General features: G+C 51.7%; 1 protein-coding gene across 1 annotated transcript in view; it reads left to right on the top strand.

Moving 5' to 3' along the window:
* The window catches only part of HYDIN (HYDIN axonemal central pair apparatus protein), a 129,029-nt gene that overhangs the window by 24,452 nt on the left and 78,680 nt on the right, over positions 1–25,897 (top strand). The window contains 5 exon segments of the mRNA XM_083851565.1: positions 7,522–7,723; positions 10,842–11,025; positions 17,823–17,922; positions 20,948–21,066; positions 22,660–22,883. Coding sequence (XP_083707691.1) covers positions 7,522–7,723; positions 10,842–11,025; positions 17,823–17,922; positions 20,948–21,066; positions 22,660–22,883 — 829 coding nt within the window.

The following is a 25,897-nucleotide window of genomic DNA, read 5'->3' as shown; positions in this document are numbered from 1 at the left end:
TTGTCCCAGCCAGCTCCCTTCCCTCCCAGGCAGAGAAGCACAAAAAGATCCCATGTGGATGGGATGTGGAGATCCACTTGGCTGCCTGTTGTGGCTTCCTGGAGCCCCAAGCAGCCTCCTGGGAGATGAAGCCAGGATTTCACTCCCGACTCTCAGTACAGCGCTGTGGTTACTTTTAAGCAAACCACTGACTGAGGAGCAGAGCAAGGGAATAATTAAGGGATTATCTCTCTAGCTTGCAGCATACAAATAAGTAAAAAGTCTGTGGAGTTTAATTGCTGAAGTGAAACCCAACCATTTAATCAATCATTCTTAAAAGCCGCTCATCGCAGGTGCGGTGCGGAGCCCCAGGCGATGTGCCCCAGCCTTGTCCGGCACCGAGTCAGACTCCCCACGACTCGCATACAAAAAGCGGCTGTGCTGCTGCCGCAGAGCCACCGCCAGACTGTTTGTTATGAAACAAAAGTGCTAAGAGCTAAGTAGCACTTTAGGACGGCGGGAGGCATTTTGCTTGCATGGCTGGTCTGTATTGACCTGCTAGCTCGCAGGTGGCAGTGGTTCTCCGTGGGTCATAGAGTCCCTGTGATTTACGAGGCTGGGTGCGTGAGGTGTGGTTTTATTTCTTTTGCTGAAGTTGCATTACAAAGTTTTCAGATGTGTGAAGAAAATGTATTTGCAAGGAAAATCTGGCCTTCAGTGGTCTACGTGTCCAAACTCCTCCATGTCCCCCACATACTTGTCTGGATGTGAAAAATCCCAGCCCATAGTGAAATGAAGGTGGCTTGGGGTTTTCTGGGCTGCAGGACATCCATATTCATCACCTCAGCATCAGGTGGTGTCTGGCAGGGTTTTTGAAAGCAGTCTGGAAGTACACCTGCTGGCTCAAAAGGGTCCTGCGCGTGATGCCACTAGAAGCCTGGTTGGTGGCTTGTCTCTTCCCAGGTGACTCCCAGCCCACACCAGATGGATATGGGACAATAAGTTCACAGAGTTAAACCAGTCTCAAGCAAGTCCATATGCATGAAGCTTATCTTTTAGCTCTTGAGCAGTTCTCAAGGAGATGCCCAGGCTGGCTCTCCATGTGTTGCCGTTTGTACACCGAGCCCCGTCTGGTGCGGTCACTGCTCACCATGAGTAAGCAGCACGGTGCAAGCACAGTGTAGGAGGCCGAGCTTTGCTCAGGGTGAGGAGGTGTACGACAGGCTCCCAAAGCTATGCCAGAGGCTGCAAACAGATCCACTGGTCCCATCGCAGCCAGGAGCAACAACCACAGCAGATGCTCCACTGAGGTGACCAGAGGTGGGCCAGCTGCCACAAGAAACTGCTGGAAAGGCACTGGAAGTGCAGGAGAATCCATTCTCTGCTCCCTAAATCTTGATTCGTGCTGGATTCCTGCTTCCGAGAAGCATCATAGTACAATAGGGGGGTGATCTTCAAGACATAGGGCCAGATCCTGGGCTTACACGTGGCTGCCTGCAGTGCCCATGGGACCTCATGGCAAGGTGCTACCACACACTTCTAGTCCAGGAGATGACTTGTGCAGCTCTGAAATGTCTCGTACCCTTTTCTCCCATCAGCTGCCGCATCCCTTGGGATCCTTTTGTCAGCACAGGAAGCCTCAGTAATTAGCAAAGCCCCACTGAGCTTGTGCATGGCTGACAGGCACGATATACTGAGATGCTTTTATTGCTGTCAGTGATAAAAGTAATTATGCGGATCATTTTCCATCGGTGGCTCTGTGAGAGTGATGCAGCAGCAAAAGCCTAGGGGCAGGATCTTGCCTGCTTTGAGGGGAGAGATCAGAGGCAGGGAATTTTAGGAGACTGTATATCCAGGCAGAGCCAGCCCTGAAGCAAAAGTGTCTGCTCCGTTACTGTCCTGTCTCCTCGTGGTGCAGAGCTTCAGAAATCAGTTCCCCCAGCCAAGATACACCGTGTGGATCAGGAACAGTCCTCGGTGCTGTTGGTCCTGCTGCAAGCCTCCAGCCTAGTGCTAAAAGCCTGCTGAGGAGCCATCTCTGTGTCTGGCAGATGAACGCCCTGTTTTCCCCTGGCTTTCCGCACACCACTACGCTGTGGGCTGGCAATCCCTGAGCAGGAGCTCTCCTGGAGCAAATCTCAACTCGTGTGCTGCAGATCAGACCCAGCTCTCAGCACTCCTTTGGCTCTGTGTGCTCAGAGCAAGGAAGGGAGAGCTCGGCTTCAGCTCCTTGGTTTATTGCTTCAAGGGCAGGTCAAGAAGCTGGCAGCATCTCCCCACACCTCCCCAGTTCTCAGCCACTCTGGCTGAATTTTTCCTGTGCCAGGTTATTGTAGCCTGTGGGTTCCCCATAGGAGGTGGATGAAGTGATGTCTCCTGTCCTGGGGAGTGAAATTTGTTCTCTGTCAAATTCAGGTTATTCCTGTACAGGGGAAAAGAGCAGCTACACGCGTTTTTCCAGTGCTGGACATGATGTGGAGGTGAGCTTCTCCCAGCCTGGGTCAGGGAAGAGTAGCCTGGTTAAGAAATATATAAAGCTCTTTTTCCTGGGATGCCCTGCCCTGTATGGGATGCCGTGCCCTACAGCCCTCCTTGGTGTAACCGCAGAGAGGTTTTCTGTGCTGTAGAAGGCCATGGAGCAGCAAGAGGTAACTGCCAGCTGGAGAAAGCATGAACATTTAGTCTCGAATGGGGAAAACAAGGCATGAGATCACAGGGAAAAATTAAAGCATATTTAATAACAACTAATTAGGGAGCTGTTGTGGAGCTCTGTGGTCGCCCACAGAGCAATAGCAAGTTGGCTGTGATGTGTTGGAGCCCTTTGGGGTTGACATGGGGTTGCCAGCCAGGAATGCCAGCTTTTGGGGATGCTGAGTCCCTGCCTCCAGCATCAGTTTTACCCATGTTGGCTGGATCTGCTTGCTGCGGTAAACCAGGCCACCCATGCAAGGGCCTGGCAGCGTGCTTGTGATTGCTGTACCCATACAGGAAACTGATTAAATCCCAGCCTGGTTTCTTTCTATTGCTCTTTGAGGCTAAACAAGTGAACAGAGGATGGGTCTGCTGGCACCCCGAACATCACAGCCACCTGCAGTGATACAGCATCTGAAAATGGCACTCCCTGCTGTGATCTCCATCTGTGCTCGGATGGAGACAACCTCCTCTGCATGGCTCTGATCTCTTTGCTTTAAGAACCTCCTTCCTTCCAAGAGTCTTGTTGTCTGTCTTGTAAGGCTGGTATTGCAATCAATGGCTTCCAGGAACTTGTTCGAAAATGAAATGAGAATCATATCGATTCTCTCTTTAGAGAAAGCATTTTACTTTTTTTTTCCTGAATCCAGTGACTGATATGAATAAGCAATAGGGTTTAGCTGAGGTGGAGCCCTTGCTGTGTTTTACGTTCCTGAAGTCCCTCAAGGCACTTGGATGAGGGCCCGAGTGCTCTGTTTGTCCCAGCTCCAGACGTGGATCCTCTCTGAGGCCGTTCTCTGCCTCCGTGGCTATTTGTCTGCGTGGTGCCTGGAAGGGTCCCCTCCATCCCCAGGAGGGCTTTTAGATCTGTTTGGCATCGACCCCTCAATCCATGTTCACACACACCAGGGATGGGGACTGCCCAAGGTAACACAGCACAGAAACACGTGGGGACCATGGTCTGACGGTTCCTGCTGCGTGGAAAACTTGTGGGGACCCCATCTCCCCAGCCCGGGGCCTCACCTCCCGCACCAGGTGTATTTACAGCAGCTCCTTACAGATGTGGGAGAGCTGGGGGCGCATCTTCTGATTCCTGACTCTGCATCTGGACAGCGGCAGCTCTGCAACGGACCAAGGAGCAGTAACTAACACTTCACACAAGTGATTGGCTATAGGTTTTTATAGCCCGAATCAATGAGGCTGATGAGGGGGTTTAATTGGTCTCCAAAGCACTCTTTTGCATTGAAAGAGCTAATAGCTAACAAATGGTTCCTGCCTTTATTCCTATTTTCTGGAAACACTTGCGATAATGCCTTTTTTATACTGATTAGGATAAGTTTGCCCTACCTCTTGCAAACAGAGACGGACCTTTGCACCTCTCCAGGGCTTTGTGAGTCAGGACAGATGGTCCTACACAGGGGGTAGGTGAGGGGGGATTCAAACTTGTGCTTCATTGGTGCTCGGGTGCTTTTGCACAGTGGTGCTGCAGAGCCCCCCCTGCAAGCCCTGGGGTGTCTGCACAGCCTGCTCTGTGCTCGCCAGGAGGCTCGTGGGGAAGCCTGCCTTGCTTACCTGTCCCTGGTGGAAATCCCTAAGGTGTTCTGAGGTGTCACTAACCCTGGGTGCTTCTCAGGGCAGAACTGACCCTTTGTTATCCTCCTTTCCTGAGAAGCAGAAGGGCGGCACGGTTTACCAAGCAGCACGTTGGACAAATAATTGCCAGGCGAGCAGGATGAGAGTTCCTGCACCAGTCAGGGACCCCAGCTTATCATCAGTGATGATTAAAACCAGCTCACAGGACGCTGCCTTCATGGTGCTTTCTTTCAGCCCCCGGGGAGCCCCCCGCCAGCCCTGCGCCAGGAGGTCTCACCCCACAACAAGACCAGCACGGCTTCCTGAGGCTGTTCCAGGGAGGATGGTGGGGAACGCTCTGGTGGGTGCTCCCGCCCAGAAAAAAGAGCCAGTTCTGCTCCCTCAGGAGCTTGCAGCCTGTTGCTTAGACCACTGCCAGCTGGCCGTTGTTTTCCGTCTGTTTGCCCCCATTTTTGTCTCACGGCTCCAGATCTTGTGATCTGGAGGTACGATAACACCCTCTGGAGTGAAGAGCTCTGCTTTTGTTTCTTCTTCTTCTCTTTTTTTTTTTTTTTAATGAAAAATGGGCTGGATCTGCATCTCCTTGGCTGTGTTTATAGGAGAGATGAGAGCAGGACAATCTTCTGACATACTCCGAGTGAAATTAATTCACTTCTGGTGCTACCCAAATATTCCAGATTAGACTGGAGTGCTCTCCTAAAAGATTTGTGATCCAAATTCAGCAGAAAGGGAGTGGCATGGGTGGAGGAGCAATACCTCCTCGGTGAAGAGGAGATGCAGCAGGGTGCTGCTTTATATCTGTGCAGCCTGCCTGCTGGCTTCCTAGTGCTCAGAGCTGTGATCAAGGCAGGGGAAGGTACAAGCTGTTGAATAGCAGGAAAGCGTTCTTCATAAAAACCCTGAGTTTGTTCTGAAATCTTGTTCAAGGGTTTTCTTATCTGCTCATTGAGCTGTATTTACAGGCTAAACAAAACTTGTCTTTCTATTTTGGAATAATTTGTGCTTTTCTGAAAACTATCCCCTCTTGCACTACAAAGCTTGTGTAGTATTAGAAGAATTCTGAAAGATGCTTTAGCTCTTCTGTATTCCCCCCCCCCCCCTCCTTTTTTTTTTTGGTCTGCAGAATAGGACCTGGGAGGGGTGACCCTATACTTGATTTCTTATTGAGATTATAAAGAGTTACAACGTGCAAAAATGCTAGTCTGCAGTCATGCGGATGGCTTCTGGAGTAAAACAGCGGTGTATCTGCTGTTTGGGCATGCATTTCAGGAGTGCACAGCCCAGAGCATCTGCTGTAAGGCTCTATGAGAAGTCCAGCTGTGTTTCCGTGTCAGGCATTGCTTCGCTGAGGTTGCAGAGTGAGAGCCGTGTCTTGCCCTCTGTAGGAAGTGTATGAAAAACGTGCAAGGAGGAGAGAGCTGAGAGCCTGTGATAAAGGTGCCGTGTCAATAATGATAGGGCAGAGAAGTCTGGGTTCAGTGAATGTGCCTTCGTGGCAGCAGAGCATCCCCAAGTGCACACCATGAACACCACCCCGTCAAGCCAAATACCCAGTGCTACATCCCTGTCACAGCAGGGACTTTACTGTAACTTACACATCAAACAACTGCGAGTCTTAAATGGAATGTTGCATCCACTTTGGCACCTGGGATGGGAGGCAGGCGGCCGCTCTTATGCCCTGATCCGTGGCACAGGGTGTTGGGGACACCGAGCGATTTCCTGCTCGCTGGGTGGGGTGCTCCGGCCAGCCCTACAACCTGTGGGACAGCCCTCGGTGCACACGGGGGGGGCTGTGCCCAGGCTCCCACCCAGGCAAGCAGCAGTAAAGGCTGCTTGGCAAAGCACGTGGAGACACTGCACGTTGCTGTATTCCCCCGTGGGCTCTGGAGCTGGCGGTTTGCTGGGCTGGAGGCTTTATTCTCATCTCTCTTTAATAGCTGCTGATGGTTTGGTCTTCTAAGAATTTGTCCAGTTGCTCTCTGGGTTTATAGCTGTTAGCCTCTACAGCATCCTACGGCAGCATGTTCTAACGGGAGGAATGTTCTCTGAAAAAGTACTACTTGTTTTGTGTAACTTCTGAGAAAATTATTTTGGGTCCTTGGGTTCCTGTCTTATGACTAATGGTGAGGTTTTTCTCCTTATTGACATTCTCCAGGCCATTCATGCTTTTACAAACCTCTTAACTGTCTCCCCTGTGTATGTTTTCTAGGTCGAGGAATCCTATTCTGCCTCTCTTCATATAGAAGCTGCTCCATGCTTTTAATCATTCTTTCTGCCCTTCTCCATTTGAAATGCTTCAACCCTTTTTTTTTTTTTTTTTTTGAGATCACAACTACACCCAATATTTCAGCACCAGATCTCTGCCTGGTACTTCAGGACCTGCGCGGCTGCAGCTTTAGGCAGTGGGACAGTCGTAGTTTTCGTGGTGTTTATTCTGTGATGGTTCCTGCCACCGGTGTCTGGTGGCTGTAGAGCATTAGCTGACGTTTCCCCAAGCCTGAGCTGGGCGCTCTCCAGGCACCGTGCACTTCTTCCACTTCTTGGTTGTGGTTCCAGGTTCTGCGTGGTTCTGCATGCCAGGTATTCACTGGAGGGGAAGTGCTTGTAAGCACACCTGCCTCCGACCCTTCTGAACTTCATTTTTGCGTGTTAAGTTGCCCACTATAGAAAAGAGATTGTCTAGTTGTTGGGAAAGTTGCTGTCTTTCTCACAACATACTTAGCTCTGGCCTGAAACCGCCACCACTGCAGCTCCCTTAAAAGCAGAACGGAGGCAGGACGGCTGAATTCTTCCAAGCCCTGCCACCGGCTGTCGCTTGCCCTGTTCCCTGAAGGCTTTGCCCCACGTGCCTCCCAGCACCTTTGCCTGTCTGCAAAGCAAATCAGGAGGGACAGTGCTGGTGGTGTGCCCTCAGGAGACCCCGAGGACACCACCGAAGTCCCTGCCTGAGGCAGCAATCCCTGTGACCTCAGTGGCGTGGCCACCTGGATGCCTCTGAAAATCTCACTGTCAGTGCTGTCAGCTTAGGGGTAAACCTCTACAGGACAGCCAGAAACGGAGTGCTTAAGGTTGTGCCCCAGACATCCTCGTGCTGTGCCCAGGGCAGCTATCAGGAGGTGACAAATGTGCTGATCCTTGGAACCGATAATCCAGCTGAAAGCTGTAGCTGGTTTATTTCTGTTAGCTGGGTTCTGCTCTGTTCCTTGTGCTTCTTCCAGCAAACGAGCTGAGCTGAGCCAGGACTCTGCTTTGTTGCAGGTGAAGATGTTCACACGAGCCTTTATGGAGCAGCTGTAGATGTCAACATCAGGCTGGACAGGAACTCCTTGACAATCGAGAAGACTTACCTCACGCTGGCAAACCGCAGGTCCGTCGTCATCCACAATCGGAGTGAAATCATAGCCCACTTCCAGTGGAAGGCTTTTGTTACTCAGGAAGAGGAGGATCAGCACAAGCTGAGGTTTGTTTGCAGGGTTCATCTCAGCACGGTACTCGCATGTGGCTTCAAAGGGGTGTTAGTGATCCCAAATGGGTTGGGACAAGTAAACCATCCGAGGTGTCGGGGTGTGTGATGCAGAGCTTTGGGGCAATGGAGCTCAGCACTTGAGGACTTCTGCCTGTACTCCAGCTGGGGGTAATATTTTGGGGAGGAAAGTTTGATCGCAACGTCTGGATTTCCTCAGGCTGCAAACTGACGTTCTATGGGAGCACAAACTGCTGAGATCTGGGGACCCTAGGGCTATGGGGGTCCATGAGGACTGCATTCAGTAGGAGCACTCAGCACAGCTGCAGGTGACATCCCTGCTAGAATACCTGCCGTGGTGCCCTTGCTCCAGCTTTGATAAGAAGAAGGCTCCTCTGCCAATAACGAGCAGGCAGAGGGGTTCCTGCTGCAGGATGCTGAGCTGCCCTGTGCTGCTGGGCTTCCAGCACAATGAGACACCTGCTGCTTCAGAGGCTGGCTCTCTCCAGATCCCTTAGGGGCAAGGGGGTCAGCAGAGAAGGCAAGTCTTTGAGGCTCCTGCTCCCTGCATGGAGGGGTGGGGCAGACTGTGACAGCATTGCTGAAGGGACAAGGGCTGGGACAGGTCCTTCAGGGAGTCCCTTTGGTGGAGCTGGGGATTTCCATCTCAGGCAGCCATTTTTTCCACCTCTCCGCCTGAGATTTTCCATCTCAGGCAGAACACGTGCAGCCTGGGAAAATTACACTTACAAGCTTGGATGATTTAGGGAATCCTTGTGCAACTTCTCAGGCTTGGATGGATGTACGTATATTGGAGTTACTCTGAGCCCATTGCTGATCAGGAGGCTGCCTTAAACTGGAGCACTTTTTAAGGGCTTCTGAGCAAATAAAGTTCAACATAATTAGGTCAGAAATGCCTTGAAGGCTAAATCTAGTTTTCCACTGTTCTCTATTTTTAATTACAAAGCGTGTGACTTGAGTGCAAGCTCAATGTGTTAAAAGAAAACCTCATGACCTTCTCTTGGTGCTTCCCTGAACCCTCCCTTCACCATCTCTTCCCACCTGTCTCTGACTGGACCCTGAGCCATCCCCTTTGCCCCAGAAGCAACCACCGTTTCCTCACAGTTAACATCCATGTGATTTTTTTTCCCCGATTACATCTGATCTCATGCCAATTTGGGTTCTAGGCTTTGGGGCATTCTGGTCTTCCTTGCTGCAAGCCTCAGGGATGGCCCTGGCTCCAATGTCCCTGCTCTGCTGTCACCCCCTTGCTGCACACACTGTTGTGTGTCCTTCTTGCTGGGGCTGCCCATCCCAGGAGGAACAGCTGGGGCTTCACAAAACTATCTGGGTATCAATTGTGTTCATCCATGGGGCACATGCTTGGGTCCCTGAGGGACAGCAGCATCTGCACAGAATTGTTGAGCTTTGCCCAGGAAATACCTGAGCTGAACCTGCAAATTCAGAGTGCAGCAATGGTGCAGTTAGGGCTGCTTTGAGCTCCTTGGAGAAGGATTCGTTTGGGCTTGAAATTAGATGAAACACAGAATTTCACTGCGCCTTTGTGCTTTGCATGCTCATATCTGCTTCTTTGCCTCGCATCTGGGTGGGCTGGTCCCTGAGGATGGGGTTCCTACAAAATAATTCTTGTGGGGTGCCTGGGGCTGAGGAGATGCATACAGAAACTTCTAGAAATATGGGTGCGCTTGGGACGCTATACAAGATGTTCAGCTTTCTGAGCCTAGTAAATGTGGGTTTTGCACCACTCCTTTGCAGTTGAGAAAGAGAAAACCAAACCCTAGAGAAGCTGGAGGCCTCACAGCAGGGAAGACTTTTCCACGGGGGGAGGCAGTGCAGGGCCCTGCACTGGGATGTGGCCTCAGGAGACCCAGATTGCTAGGAGGGGAACATCCAGGGCTCTGCTCCGCATCCCTCCTGGGATGTGATGGTGGGATTGCTGTCTGCGGATGGAGGTTTGGTCAGGATCGCTCATCTCAGTGCTTTCTCCTACTCCAAAGCATTGTAGGTCGGCCATGGAGAAAGATTTCCTATTGCGCTCTATGGGGAGCTAGCCAAAGCAAGTATTTTTGGCACTGGTGACAGCATTTGCCTGAGGCTCTGTCTGTGTGCAGCTCGTAACGGCCACGACTGTATTTCCTTTCTAATTGCATTTGAATTTAGCAGGGTGATGACTGCTATCCTTTTTATTCTGCGTCACCTCAATTTGCCCCATACGGAGCCTTCCGCTCATTCCCCCCGAGCTGTCACCTGCTGGGTCTTCGTGGCCAGGGGACTGGAGCGTGAAGGGGGACAGCAGTGTGCCGGGTTGGAAGCTGCTGCTCTGTCACAGCGCTCCCTTCTCATCTCTTGATCGGGATCTTTAGACACCAGAATGATTTCTGCTGCCAGTGTAGGGAGAGACTGGGGCAAGCTCTGCAGAGAAGGCGGGGAAGAGGGGGAAGATGAGGCTGTTCAAGGCTGGACTGAAGGGGCTGAATTCAGAGGTGCTGGTCCTGACTTCACTGGGTGATTCTCCACAAAGTCCTTTCCTCTGTTTTCACGTGTATAAAACCATCCATTTCATCCAGCTGATGTGATGCCCGAGTCTATTAGTTTGCTTTTAAAATGCTCTGGGACCCTATTGTGGAAAACCCTGTAAGGAGCGGAAAGCAGATACCGTGTTCTGTTCCAAAAGGGAAGAAACACAGCTAATGCTGGTAAGCCACAGCTGAGACATGGTGAAGCACTGGGGTGGGTGCACCCGTGTTTCTGCTCCCTGCCTCCCACGAGCAGCTCCGTGGGTAGGAGAAGCCAGGTGGGACAGCTGGTTGGATGCTCCTGTAGTTGCAGCAGCAGCTTTTTGGCCAGGAGGCTCTGCTGAGGCCTGCTAGCTTTCAAAACCCTCCTCAGCTTGTACTTGCAGAATAAAATCACCTGCTGTGCTGGAGAGCAGTGATCTGGCCCATGCGGGACCCCTGAGCTCTGGGCAAGCCCCTTGCTGTGCTGCTGCAGCTCCTCGCTGAGCGCGTCGCCGGCCCTGCTCTCGCACGGCAGCATCTGCAAATATGCTGCTTATTAAATTATCCGCTTGGTTTCTCTCTCCCTGTGGCCTCAGGCTGTGTGGCAGGCTGCAGCGGCAGGAGGAGGGTGAGATGGATCGCTTCATCGAGGAGTGTGCTGTGGACCCCACTCTGCGAGAGCGCCTCTCCGTTCTCTCCCGCATCTTCCAGAACGAGCGGGCAAAGGTGCGGGGGGACTCCATGCTCTTCTCCGACGACATCTTCACTGTCGAGCCAGTGGTAAGCGACAGCCGGGAACCTCTCCCTTCTCCTCCTCCCGAAATGAGGTCGCTCAGCACGTCCCTGCCTTGGCTGGGAGAGAAGGCATCAGGTTTCTAGCAAGGCTGGGAGAGCAAAAAAAGCCGCAAGAAGCTGCCCAAAGCTGAGCTACCAAAGGGCTGTGAGTTTACTGCTGTAGGCAGCATCACTCTGCTCCACTGACACGTAGGCAGCGGAGTGCTGCAGTGCTTGCTGGGCTCTGTGGGATGGGTCAGTACGTGGGCCCGCCGTACCTCGCTCTCCCCAGTGTAAAACGGGGATGGGAGCAGCGTCCAGTTCAGCCCTGCTCACGGGGAGCTCCCTGGGAGCAAGGCAGCAGTGCTGGGCCGTGTGTGCTCGGCTCGTGCTTCCTGAGCGTGAGCTCCTCTCGTCAGCGCACCCGTCTGAAACACACTTGGAGCTTGCAGAGCTTTGGGCACACCTTACACACACTCTGTGCAGCTTAGCAAAGGACATTAGAGCATCGTCAGTTCGCATGGTAATCCAAAAAACACAGAACAAAAAAAACCACAAAACCAAAGGAGGCCAAACTCAGCCCAGGTTTAACCGTGGAAGTACCAATCCCTTCATGTACCGTGTCTGAATCTCCTGTCCACTGCCACCTCTGAGCCTGGACACAGGGCTGGTGGGCTGAAACAGGCTTTTTGAGTTCTGTTGCATGTAATCACAAATACTTCTGCTTTTCTGCTTATGCAAACAAACCCCCAGGTGTTTCAACCAACCCAAGCCGTGACTGAATATCTGCCTGGTCTGAGCAGTGCAAAATCTTGCCTCACCTTTGGAGCAAACCCTAGAATGAGCCCAACCTCTTCTTTCCCTTAAAATAGGTGAAACTAACTTTTTTAGAGAAGGGGACCGTGTTCTCTTCCTGGTTACCCTATAGCCCAGACATGGCTGAGAGCCACCAAGCCCAGCAGAACAAGAGCGGTTTCACCCCACTAGCTTATAGCGGCACGGTTGACCAAGAGATAATGTCAGAGCAGTAGGAACAGTGTTGTGAGCAGGAGCTGAGCACTAAGAGCATCCTGTGGGGCAGCAGGGCAGTGTCTGGGGCACATCCCAGTGCTCAAGTCCTGAGTGGAAACGTTTCCTAGCTGGTTCTGTTACTGTTAGGCACCTTGCTCCAGGACTGCCTGTACATGGGCTTATACACGAGTCTCTCCCCTTCTGCCTTGTGCAGTGTTACCAGGCTTTTGATTTCCATTAATTCCCTTATTTATGGAACAACCATTTCCATATTCAGAGCTTTGCTTGTGTCTTTCTTTCTCCTCTGCCCAGCATGTGGATTTCTTTTCATCAGATAGGTATTTTGTCCTCTTTATCAAACACAGAATCTGAAACTCCACCGTCACTGACTCACAGCCTCCTCCCTGGTGATGGCCCCGTGCCCCTCTGCTTTGGCAGACACCCTCTGTGCTCTTCCATGTAAACCTGATGAAGAGGACGCCCCAGGCTGGGACCTTGATGCCTCCACAGACCTTCTGGCCATCAGTAGGGGTTGCTCTCTTCTTCCTGCCTATCACAGTGGAAATTACCAAACCCTTTTGTGACCAGGGATGGGAGGAAGGATGGGTTAAAGCTGATTCATTTTTTAAAGTCCTTAAATTGTTTCCAGTGGTTAGGAAGCTGGTGGAGGCTTACAGGCTGGAGAACTTCCTGGGCAGGATGGCTCTGTGGAGTTCGTGCAGGAGCTTTGCTGCCTACGTTGATCACCAGCTGCTGGTATTTTCAGCTGTTGCTGCCTGTAGAAGCTGCGGCAGATCACTCCAGTCTGCACAGGGTTAACGAGCTGATGAAAATTATAACACTGCCAAAGAGAAGGCAGTGATTTTGGAGCTACCATGTGACGACAAACATTTTGAGCAGCCGTCCAAGCCTGTGGGAAACAAGCTGTTACACAACTCCGACTTCCCCAATGCATCTCAGATTTGGCTTAATTTGTTTTTGCAAATACTCGCAATATGTCAGCAGAAGCAGCTGCGGTAGAATCCCAGGTGGCTACAGCAGGACAAAGTCCTTGCTTTTTTGCTGCATCCTGCCCACCACAGCCTGGCTGTAAGTCACATTGCAAACACGAGGGAGCTGACTCCTTGGAAATGGAAACCAGGAGAAAGAGAGGGCATGGGTTTGTTACCATTGCGCTGCCCTTGATGAGCCATCGCTGTCGTGCCCTTCCCTGGTGGTGATTCCTCAGCACCACGTGTGAGCTGGGAGCGGATGGAGGTGGTCTGCAAGATCTCCAGGCGTTGGATCTCCAGGTCGTGCTGTGGAGGCAGAGGTTGGGCCAGGAGGCAGCAGCATGGGAGTTCCCTGCCTCAGGTGGGGAACCAAGCTGCTGCCCGTGCCCAGGGAGGTTCCTGCAGGTTGTGGCAGAAGGCACCGGCTCTGCTGGGAGCACTGGTGCGTCCCACAGCCCGCAGTGGGTTCAGCTATTTACAGGAAGAGGCAGCTGTTAGCAGGACACACCTTGGGTGCTGTTTCAGTGCTTCTGTTGCCAGCATGGTTTTGGGGTCAATGTCTGCTTTGAACAGTGACTTCCTTCCTGTGGCTCACGTCCCCCTCTGCAAAACAAGGCAGAAAATTTGGTGAACTTCTCAGGAGCAGCTTGTTCTTGTTCAGGCTGTCAGGAAAGTGGCAGATTCTCATCATTTAGGGGCTGAGGGAGGGGGAAAAAAGATCTGCAAACATCTGCAGTTGGGCTCTTGCATGGAGACCACGTGTGCCTCTGAGTCCCAGCGTGCCGCTGCATCGCTCCGGGCACAGCCGCTGCAGTTCTTGTGCTGCACCATCGTGTGTCCATCCTCTGCAATTGGTGCCACCAGCCTGAGGCTGCTGTTGAGCATTGTGATATGGTGTCTGCAGCACCCCGGGTTGGGTTCCTGCCCTGGATAACAACCGCAGCAGGGTCCCGTGCTCCATGTTCTCCTTGCAGACAGCACACCAGCCCAGCAGACCCCTCGCTCCGGAGCTCTCAAGGCAGGCATGCCTGCAGCAGCTAGCCTGAAAGGGTGGGAAATGAAGCATATCCTTTTAACCAGCAGCCCTTGTTTTCCCAGGGGTAGCAGGAATGTGGTGAGGAACCTCTTCAACAGCCTATTTTAATTTCCCAGGAGAAATAACTCATAATATCTTCTAGCTTTATAGTCTGACATTCTGCAATAACGAAGGGAGAAATGACCAGAATTTCCCAGAATAGTTATGACTGTCTTAAAAGAATTTGTTTTAGTCGTGGAACAGTAGAATAAAATGTAACTGGTAATTTTTTCTTGCCCTCCAACTTTGGAGTCAAGTTGCCTGGCTTACAGACTAACTGGAGAACAGGGAAGTTTTCTGTGGATGGATTTCCAAAAGTCTTCCCTGAAAACAGGCTGCATCCTGCAGCAGGGTGATTTCACATCAGGAGATGCGTCTGTTAACTGCTGATGAAGGTTTTCTTGCACGTGAGGATGAGTGCAAGGCTACACTGATAACTCTGCTCAGAATTATCCTGGAGGGCTGTGCTGGTGCATAGAGCCTGGGTTTTGCTGCTAGTCCTCAGGCTTGATTCCTCTGGAGCCTTGGAGGCGTCTCATCTGACCCTATGCTGGGATGGGACCACGCTTCAGATTTATGGAGATGTCCCTTGCTAGGGACACGACCAGGGTAGTGTGCTGCACCCTAACCTGTTTAGGCTGTAAAACAATGTCTGCCCCGAGCCCTGGGCTGCCCCCCGTGGATTAATTGTGCAGTGTGCGAGGACATCCCAGCAGTATTGCAGCAGTCGCTGTGGTCTCGGTGGTCCCGCAAATCATCCCACCAGGAACCGAGTCACTCAGAGCAGCGCCTGCGGAGACTCATTTCCACTCCCTTGCTGTTTGGAGACGTAAATTCGCAGCGTTCTCCCAGGTACTTGCTGAAGGTGTGTTTCTTCTTGGTGCTGGGGCTGTTCCTCGGGCTATGCAGTGCTGTGGATCCTTGTTTTCCTGGGGCCGGTGCACCCCTGGTGCTGTGCAAGGACTGGAGAAGGATTTTACCTTGTCCTGTGGAAGAGTGGGTGCCCCTGCCTGCCTTTGACACAAAACTTGGGGCTGGGGGAGAACCTGGGCTGTTCTGCCTCGTATCCCCAGGCTCCCAATAGATTATCCAAGCTAGTTATGGGCAGTGGGAATGCTGCTGCCTCTCTTGCACACCCGGGCATCCAGGCCCTGAGGAGTCAGCCCTTATCCCCTCTGTACAGCAGGAGATCTCCTTGGGACACTGGGGCTCTGGAATTTTGTGGTTGAAGTGCTGGTGGTGCTGTGGGACCCCAGCAGGGCTCTGCGGGGGGCCAAACCCTTGTTGTGCTCAGCTTCTGCCCGCTGTGCAGCAGTGAGCCTTTGGAACGTGTCTTTTCAGGGGCTCTCCCTGAACTCCTCCCTGCCATAGCTGCAACATCTCCTGGTGCTGTTTTTGAGTGGTTTCCCACTCCTGTCCCTTCTGGCTTTGTGCCACCTCCCTGGGTCCCCGTGCACTGCCGGGCCTGTCCCTACTATGAGATATTGCAGGGCTGAGCCCCGGCGCTGCGTCGGCCCTATTTCCATCACAGATGTGCTGGCCTCGGAGTTGGTCGAATCCCACAGTCAGCTAAACTCGCTCAGCTAGAAAACCACGCTGTTGTTTGCAGATACATATTCATCAGGCCAATGGGTTTTTAATTTTCTCCCTTTCCTGCTTAGGTTCATTTTTTGCTTATGAATTGTATTACGCTCGCTTCCATTAACGGGAGATGTATTGCCTGTGTCAACCGCTGAGTAATAACCCAACTGCCCCGAGGTGCCCACAGGGCCAACAAGCCCGATTTTGGTGCGTAAGGCAGGCCGTGAGCAGCAAAACTGGGCTCTGCCAGGTGGCTGGCCTGGAAGAGTGGTTCTGCTGCATTACACTCACGGGAGTTTGTTGCTGGGTCTCTGGAAGGAGGGATGCGCTCTCGCTTCCCAGGCGTGGTTGGGCTCAGTGAGAACTTGTTCTGCTACAACGGGTATTGATATAAAATCTCAGCCTGCTTTTCCAGACATGTTCCAAAGATTTACAACAACCACAGAGTCCCAGCGAATTTCATTTTGTGGTAGGTGATGCCTGGGCTACCCAGGGGAAATTTTCCCTTGGTTCCGCTCCATAGCGGAGGTCTCGGCCTTGGTGTGGAGGTGGTGGGGGATGCTGGCCTCTGGTTTCTTCGGGTGCTCTCACAGGAGGCATTTGGTGTTGCTGATCAGCCCACACCAAACGGAAAGGCTTCTGCACGGTTTAAGGATCAGGTTTAAGAAATCAGGAGGTAAGTGCAAGGCACTCCTTGGTGCCGGGCCAGCGAGGGTGATGCAGCACGGAGCAGCTGAGCTGCTGTTTCTGTGTTGGCAATTTTATCCTACAGCAAAGCAAAGGAACAGTAGAGTTGGACCAGCCCCGAGCCAGCTGGGGTTGCTGTGGATCCTGCCATTGGTTTTCTCCCCCAGTCCCACTGGTCCTGCCCCATCTCTTTCGTGCACCCTCTGCGGTTTGCAGCCAGCTGGGCTGTTCTGAAACCAGGTCCGTCTCGCTGCTGCTAATTGCTGGGCATCCCTCACCTTCCCTGCGCTCTGGCTGCAAGGCTCAGGGCACGGTGCCCACCTCTGCTTTGTGCCCCTGCATGAGATGAAGACCTCAAGCACCTCTACCACTCTCAGCAGTGTCCTCCATCAGTGTGCCAGCAGTGATCTCAGCATCACCAGTGGTGCTATGCAAGGCTCTGGATTAGACCCCGAGGAAATAACCCAGGGAAGCTTTGTCTTCATCCTATTCCTTGCTGGATAGAAGCAGGATCTGGCAAATATCTCGCTTCTAGTTTTTTTGGAGAAGAAGCCAAGCAACTTCGTGCTTTTAGGCTGTGCGTGTTGCTGTGGCGGCGGTGATTTCTTGGTGTCAGAGGAGGTTTCCTCCCCGCCTGCTCTCTCCTCCATGCGGCTCTCTCCGAGCAGGCTGCGTGCTCTGGGAGCCGTTTGCAGCTGCAGCCCAACAACTTGCCGCGTCTCTTCGATCTCTGCAAGAACCGTCCTCTGAGCTCGAAGCACCGAGTCAATGGGAAGTGTTACGGCTGCTTAATATTTCTGCCCAAGGAGTGCCAGAGGCTCCTGTCATCTCAGGACTCTTCTGGACAAAGCACTGAGGATACCCAGCAGCCAGCAGAATTAAGGCCTTAGTTTGTTGATAGAATAATAACTCTGCTCTCTTTGTCTCCTTCGATAAGCCAATTTCTTCATCCCTTGCAGGGTATTATTATAATAATTGTCAGAACTGTGCATTTATGCTAACAAATGTACAAAGAAGCACTGGCAATGTTAGGGCTCAAGTCAGATGCTTGGGGTGCCTCTAAGCAAGAGCATGACAAAAGCTATTTTACCTGATTTTTTATTTTTTGGGGGGGTTGAAAGAGGTGCGGATTTGTAGGCAAATGCCATCTCTGCGTCTGATCCTGCGTTCAGGAACAGAGGGGGTGTGCATCCTGCAGAGGCAAACAGGCCACATCCGACTGTCATCTCCTTTCTCTGATCTTTAACAAAATGCCCCTGCCAGGTGCCAGCAGAGGTGAGGGATTTAGAAACAGGTGTTTTCAACTGATACCAAAATCTTTGATAAGTTTTGTTGCTAAGCATTCACTTGCTCCTTGCTCTTCATTGATGCATGAATATGGGCTACGAGGCTGTGGTTGAAAAGGAGAAAGGTGATGTTTGGAGATATAAACGGTTTGCTGCCCACTTCTGTTTCAGGAGGGAGACATCTGGCCAAACTCCTCAGCTGAAATTAACGTGATCTTCAGACCCCGCGAAGCTAGAGTCTATCAGCAGACCGTCTTCTGCGACATCTCAGGTATGGCTCCCCTCTCCCTCTTCCCTCGCCCACTGTGCTGGTGGCCTTGCCCTTCCTCTGGGGCTCTGCATGGTGCTGGTTATGTTCCACGAGTGGAAAAGAAACATTTTTTCCCCACATTGTCCCCATCGAAGAGATGCGAGGCCATGGTCCTCCAGCAGCCAGGCTGTTCTGTGCTGTTCCCTTCCAAGCTGGCGGATACAAATGTCACAGAACAGCTTTTTATTTATACAGTAATTGCACGGGGTTTGCTTGGCAAATGCCACCTACAGTAATTACACAGGGCTTGTGTTAACAAACTGTCTTCCTGCCCGCCAGCTGCAGTTGTTAGAGATGTGGAAGGGAAGGGTTTATTTTAAAAGTTGTCTCCCAGGGGATGCTGCGCTCCTGCTTTGGCGTCCATCGCTTTGCTGCAGGCATCTCCAGGGTTTGCACCAGGAGGGCTGCTCCACAGCAGAGAGGGAGGAAAGCTGCTGGCGTGCAGTCCTGGAGCCAGCCTGGGAGATTGGGGCACAGAGCTGGGCGAGCAGCCTGCTTCTGGGAAGAGGAGCTGGCTCTTTCATGCCCCCGATGGGCCCACGGAGAGCTCAGCTCTCCCACTGGCTCCTTGCTAGAGGACTTAGAGGAGGTCGTTTAACTTGTGCCGAGCCCCCCTCCTTGTAAAACCAGAGCAGATTCACTGTGCTATCAGGGTGGGAGCTGTCAGAGCCAAGGTCCCTCGGTGCAGAAAGAGTTTGAAGAAGAAACAGCCATCTTCAGCTAAGGAGTTAGTTGATTTTGCTTTGTTTCCTCTAAGAAGCGTGGCTGTTCCTTGTGCATTTGGATGCTGGTCACAGGTCCCTTAGGAGCGCAATCTGCAGGTGGCCCACATGTCCCTAGCTGAGAATAGGTGGAGGTTTTGCCCCGGTGCAGCTCCGTGCATTGCACAGCTGGATCTTACACCCCACGGGAAGGTGTTTTGGCCTCCGCTTCTCTGCAGGTATCTCCTTGCGTTGCTTGGAAGGTCCTGGTGGATCAGGGGGTTTACAGAATTGATCAGCATCATGCAACCCGCAAACCTGGCGGTTAAGAAGTGATTTGAAATTTGCTCTCAGCAAATATTTGAGCTCAGAATGAACCTTTAGTTATTCATGCAAATAAAACCATGGCTCTTGAGTTGCTGGAAGGAAGCGTGCAGAAGAGGATGGGGGCTCAGAGGCACAACATCATTCAGTTTTAGGTTTGTCTGCTCTCAGAAATGTATTAGGCTTGGTATTAGGACTGATTTATTCCAAAACCCTTAAGCCTCTCACAGGCCTGGGCCATGAGAGCTGGAGGAGCAAAGCCCCATATGATGAGCCCAGGGGCAGAGCCGTGTGATGCGAAGCTGTGGATCTCTGTTTATCGATGTGGTTGGATGAAAATCACATTCAAAAACAGCCACAAAACATGGGGCTGCTCCATGAGCAGAAAACAGGTGTCATAAGCAGCAGAAGTTAAGGATTTTGACAGCAAAGTCCTGTGCCTTCGGGCCACTTGCACTGATTTGGAAGCAAGGAGGTGACTGTCTGGAAGCAGTGCTGGGTTACACACCCTGTGCAATGTGCCCAGGTATTATCCCTCCTAAGATCCAAATCCTCACTCCATAGCATCGGGTGTGGATTTGGGGTTGAGGCCCAAAAGGAGGCTTGTTTTTAGTCTCGGTCCTCCTGAGCGAGGCTGCCTGTACTTTAGTCTGCAAGGAGGAATAGCAAAGTTTCTGTTATTTCCTAAAGCTCCAGGACCAGCATAGGGTGGAAAGGAGGGTTTCTGTGGGCCTTTGGGAGAGGCTGAGGACATCCTGCAGGAGGAGGATCTGGTTCGTTCAGGGGCAGTGACCATAGGAGACATTGCTCAGGTGCATGCACTTCAGCTTCGCAGCGTGATCATGGATAAAAGCTCATCACTTGAAAGCATTTGCCATTTCCTAAAAGCTTTGGTGGTTTAGACCTAGAGTTTTTAATGAAAATGAAGCCACTCGTGATGCCAGATGGAGAAATCTTTTGACAGTGAGCACCCAATGCTGCCTCCTTTACTGTGTCTGTGAAAGAAAATCCACAGCCCTCCAATTAGTGTCTGAGCTGTGAAACACAACTCTCATCTCTGCTGTCGGCTGGCCTTTGGCTGTATCCATTTAAAAAATGTTGAATTCAACAAAGCTCCATAGCTCTTGCTTTCTGGCTTTGGGCTTTTATCAAACATCCTTACCTCGTGGCTGTGAGATCAAAAAGTCAGGCGTCATTGAAATAGCTGTGCCAGGAGAGTGTTTCAAGTTGTGGCACGGTCACCGCGTTGTCGCATCTGGGTCCTTCTTTCCCATAGCAAGTCATTTAGGGCATTTTTAATGGTGCAGCAGAATTTGGAAGAAAAAAAAAAAAAAGAACACAACCTTCAGACCCTAATCTTTAATAAATGGTGAGCATCGCTCTAGGACTTTCCTCTCCTCCTTCTGCTACTCACCTTCCGTGCAGAATGGGATGGCAGCAGGGAGACCCAAGACCAGACTCGAGGTAGGATTCAGGCACGTTGGACTGCTCCAGTGTTTCAGAGCGACCTTTGGACCAAAAACTCCTGTGTTACATCACCTCAGCAGCCCTACAGAAGCAAAGGAGCATGTTGGAGTTTGGGTGTAAAGCTGCACTCCTGCAGTGAGGCTGGGGGCTCCAGGGAGGCTTCGCCGTGGGCTGTGTGTGTCTGTCCCTGCTTCTGTTTCATGATCTTTGTGCCTTCACTGAATGGGTTTCAGCCTCACCCAAACTCATGGGTGGAAGCTTGCAGATGACATGTGAAATTCAGCGTTGTTTTTTCAGGCACAAGCTGATGGCTGCATTAGAGGCTGTCCCAAGGGGGCACTCTTTGTGCACCCCCACAGGGAGGAGGGGGGTTCTGTGTCTTCTGCTGGAGCATCCAGAGCTGGTCCCTGCCCACGTGAGGACAGGGACTGGCACTGAGGGGCACAGAGGGAATGATGGCACTGAGCTGGAAACCTCTCCAAACCTCTCTCCAGGCCGAGAGACCAGGCTGCCCCTGCGCGTCAAAGGGGAAGGCGAAGGGCCCAGGCTGTGCTTCAGCTTTGACCAGCTTGACATCGGGAAGGTGTTCGTTGGATCAGCCCACAGCTACGAGGTGAGCTGGAGGAGGTTGTGTTGGGTATCTGCACAGCACTTCTGTGGCTGGGAGCAGGGCAGGTGGCACCACGCACTGCTCAAATCCAGGGAGCCGGGCAGAGTCTGGGTGCTTTTGGTGGGGTCTGGAAGGCGCGTGTTGTCTGTGAAATCCCACTCCTACTCTTGGTAACCTTTGGAGGGCAGCTGGGAGGCTTCGTGCACAAACTCAAGACCTGAAAGCAGCACTAGGTCGACAGGGTAAGTGTTCAGAGGCTGTGGGTTCAGCCCTGGATGACACATGCCTTTGTACCCTGGCTGTTGAAAAGCAGCCAGAAGGAATTTGAAGTGCAACCCAGTGCAAAGAGGTTTTGGTGGAGCACATCCTGCCTGATCCTGGGCAGTGGAAGCCACCCAGTCCCCAGCTCAGGTCTGGTCCTTGTGCAGAACCAGGGAGCACCCTCTGCTGCCTCTCACCAAGCTTCAGATTTGGTGCCTCCTTGGCTCTATAAAGAACAAAGCCTTTCTGCAAAAGAAGCCAAGGAACTTTCCATAGATTTGCCCTACCAATAGCATCATTTTTTTTTTTCAAATTAAAAAAAAAAAAAGAGCAACTGAAAAGAGGTAGTAAATGAGGCAATGCATCATGCCAGACATTTTCAAAAGCTTGACTGTGGCAGGGAAGGACATGTTGAGGTGTTTTCTTACCAAAATATTTTGCACTCGATGCATTTTTAATGCTGATACCTTATTGCTTCTCTCTATATCAATTTATTATTTTTATTACCTGAGAAAAGACGAATAAGCCGATGATGCTGTTAGTCAGTGCTGTCCTAAACAGCTGGACTGGAGATAAACCTCAGCTCAGGCGGGCTCAATAAGTGTCCAATGTACCAGTGCGGGGTTTGAATACCCGAATATTTTCAGCAGCAGCTGCAAAATTAAAAAGCAAAAGGACACTTTTATGCGTCTGTCTCAGTTTTTCCAGCAGATTTCTTGAGGGCAAAAGGTAGGGAAAAGAAATCCAACGTTCACAGACCAGTGCGTGGAGAGGGCAGGGTTTGCCCCGCACGGGTCGGTAAGCGTACAGCTTTGCTGCAGGGGGTCTGGGGACACCACCAGCACCCCAGGCACACGTGGGCATCTCGCAGAACTCTACAGGTGCCCAGGGATCGTCACGTGTTCGAGGTGGTAGGTCTCTGAGTATTCTACAAAACATGATGTTGGTTCTAAATTAACTTTTTTTTTTTTTGTCTACACAACAATAAAATCTTAGGCAATAGCTATGGCTGTTTGTAAAGAGAAATTCTTGAACAGGGAGAGCTGCTCTGCACCTCAGTTTCATCCTTTCCTGACACTGCTGGTTGAGCAGATTGAGGAACTGGCAGACTAAAGAAAAAAGTAAACCCAGAGTTGTTCCACTCTTATGAAATACCTCCCCTTTGCATGAGGAAGCCCAAAGGCGGAATTTGTCTTGCTGTATTTTCTTTGGGTTCTGCCAGGCAGCAGCACACAGCTGCCTTTTACAGATGTTAATTGTTTGACTAGAAAGCAGGTCAACCTTTTGTAAGAAAGGAAGGTTCCTTACATGCTTCCATTTCTCTCGCTGCTGCAGGCGGTCCTGTTCAACAAAGGAGCCATCGATGCCCTCTTTAACTTGGTGCCTCCCGTTACCGCTCTGGGCTCCTGCTTCACCTTCCTCCCCCGGGAGGGCATCCTCATGCCGGATGAGCTCCAGGTCATCCACATCTCCTTCAGCTCCACCATCCTGGGCCAGTTCAGTGAAGAGTTCAGGTTCAGCGTATACGGGTCTCCCGAGCCTGTGACCTTGACCATCAGGTGAGGACAGGCACGGGAGCTCAGTGACATTGCCTGCTGTCCCTGGGTAGTCACATCCCACCAACCTCATCTTATGGTGGTGCAGGGAAAAAAGGTGCCTGGGGGCTCAGTGTGGGGATGCTGGGGTCCGATTCCTAGCCTGGAATCCTGCAGTAGTTTGCCAGAAGTGTAATTGCCTGCAAGAGGGACGGCCGTGCCTCCCGTGCTCTCAACACCCCCTTTAACCAAAAGCCTTGGGTCCCTCCGGGAAGCAGCTTCTCATGGTTGAGCCAGGAGCACTGTAACTTCTCCAGGACCCAGAATTTGGTGTCGGGTTCTTTTGTGGCCCCTTGGCACAGAAGCAAGGTTGTGAGCACAGGCCAGTAGGGTTTTGGAGACAGCTGAAGTGATTTTGCAGCCAGAAGCAGTGTTTTTAAAACCCTGCGTTAATAATCCATACAAAACAGGGAGCTGCAGCCTCAACATCACGTCTAATGATGATGTGTTGGGACAAGAACTCCTCCTGGCTCTGGTACCTCCTTTCTGCAGCCAGGGAAGTGCTGATGCGGCAGACAGGGAGCTCTGCAGCAAGTACGGGGACTTGGGCAGCATCCCTTGGGCTGGTGCCATTACAGGAGATAAGCCCACCATGCAAAACCGGGGGAAATAAATAGAAGAGGCAAAGCTAACTTCTTGGGACCAGAGCACCATATTTCAGCCAGACCTTCGCATGGGCTGGTGGGATGTTGTGATGGAGGCAGGAAAGCTGATGGTGGGTGCTCAGGAGCTTTGGGCTGGCACTGCCTACTGGGCAGCTGTTGGGAGGCACCAGAGCACTGGGGCAAGGCATGGAGAAATGAACACAGCCTGCAGTCATTTTTACCAAAGGAAGGGGAAAATAGGTGAAAAAGAGCAGGAAGGTTATGACTTTGCAAGAGAGAGGTGAGTAGGTCTGTTGACCTCTGGTAGAGAAACAATTATGTTGGCTTTGTGTTTGGAGGGAAAGTGATGCTTTTTTTGGAAATCAAGAGGGAACATTTCACAATCAAATAATTTATTCTCCTCTGTCCCTCCCCCCATATTGGTCATGGGATGTTATTGCATAAGCAGCTTTCTCCTTGAGCAAGGGCAGGTTTTGCTTGTGAAGATGTGCTTATCACAGCTGCTGTACAGGTTTTCTTGTCTCATGCCCACTCTGCCCTGCTATGGCCGTGCTCCTGAAGGAGGTGGCTGTCCGTGGGATTGGTCTCTCCTGTTTTCCCCCAGCTGCATGAAATGGTTCTGGTTTCTCCACTGATGCTCTGCCTCCCAGAGCTGCAGTCCCAGTGCCAGCACTTTTCCCCTTTTTGTGGTCCCTCCCTGCCCTGTTCTGCCAGCACAGCCCTAAGCTCAGTGCAGACTACGCTGCTCAGTGAAGGAGGATTGCTCTTCCTTTTTTTTTTTTTTCCTTCCCCATCCTTTTACTCCTCCGTCCTGGATGATGGCTCCTTTGCAACCCCTCTGATGTTACCCCAGCCTCCCTGTCTGCTCCTGTCCCGCTGTCCCTCAGCAGGAGCTCCTGGTGCACCCTACTCCTCCCTTGAGGTGGCATCTACCTCTTGATTTCCCTTGTTTCAAGGACCCCTACCCAGCCCTTATCCTTCTCCAGCCCCACAGCTCCCACTGCTTGTTTGCAGACTCCTGTGAGATGTCCACCCAGCAGCTCAATCTGAGCATCTTGCTTCGGGAGGCTTTGTGCACCGACTTTAGTCCTCCATGGAGAAAACTTCCCAGTTCTCGGAGGAGATCTGGCTGGCAGGACACAGGGCTGTGAAGGAAGGAGCAGGGATGAAAGCTCACGTGGTTCCTGTCCCACCTCGTGTAATCCTTCCTGATCTGCAGAGTCCCTGCTCTCCCTGCACACGTGCATTAAGTAATGCTGCTGAAAGACCAAGCTGTTGCCAAAACCACTGCTTTTCTCCCCAGTTCTTGCAAGCTGTACAGTTATCAGCTGTTGTGTACAGAGCTCAGGCAGTCAGGCAGGTGTAGCCTGAGCCTGGCAGGGCTCTGCTCTGGCAGTGTCCGCTGCGATACCCCATTTGGAGGTAGTTTTCCATCATCTCCCGGCAAGGACTGTGATGGTAAGCACGTCTGCTCCCTTTGCGTTGTTCAGAGTGAGCTGCGTGGGCTTGGGAGGTTAGGGCTGATCACACGAGGTCCCCGGGGAGGGAATTGATCAGCAGTGGGAGTTTGTGAACTGGCTGCTTCTCAGGAGCTGATGGGGTTTTGCGAATCGAGAATTAGCACTGGACTGAAACTCCTGAAAGATAGTTCTTCTGTGTGCTTCCTGACTGCATAATCAGAAGATGCCTAAACCACAGATTATTTTTTCTTCTGCTGGGACACCAACCTTATGGGGTCCTGAATGCTCATTTCTTTGGTGTTCAGAGGATGGTGGAAACAGGGCTGTAGGGATGAAGGCAGGTCCCTCCTGCAGGGTGCTGGGGTCTGTTCGTCTGCAGAACAGGCACGAAGGTAGGCCTGTGGGTAAAACTAGAAGGCACTATTTGCTGTGATCCCAGATTTAACTAATAGGCAGGGCTGGTGATGATTGGCATCAACCATGAAGTAAAGTAATGTATGTTGTGCAGCTCCAGGTACTGATTTCAGCAGACATTGGTGAGTTCGGGAATTTGGAGCCCAGCTGCTCAATCTGTGGAGGGGCAAGGAGGTGTGCTGGGTTTGGGATGCCCACGTTTGGTGGTTCAAGATGTGCTGCTTGTGGATGGGTCAGCTGGTTCACTGGCGACAAGCTGATGATTTTGTCCAAGGTGTAGAGCTGTTGCTCTTCTGGTGCTGCTCAGTGGGTGCTCGGGGCTCCCCTGGTCTCAAAATCCTCCACTGTGTGATCAAGGTCCTCTGAGAAAATGACATTTGTATGCTCCATGGGAACACCAGTTCCAGCTAGGAAATGCCAAAGCAGGGAACCTGCAGCTGGGAAGGCTGGTTACAGTAATTCTGCTTTTGTGTGGGCACCTCTGAGTTCTCGTGTTGCA

Source organism: Anser anser (assembly GCF_964211835.1).
Source record: "Anser anser genome assembly, chromosome: 11".
NCBI lineage: Eukaryota > Metazoa > Chordata > Aves > Anseriformes > Anatidae > Anser > Anser anser.
The sequence above is the reverse complement of the archived record's forward strand: the minus strand, read 5'-3'. Positions and strand labels throughout refer to the sequence as shown.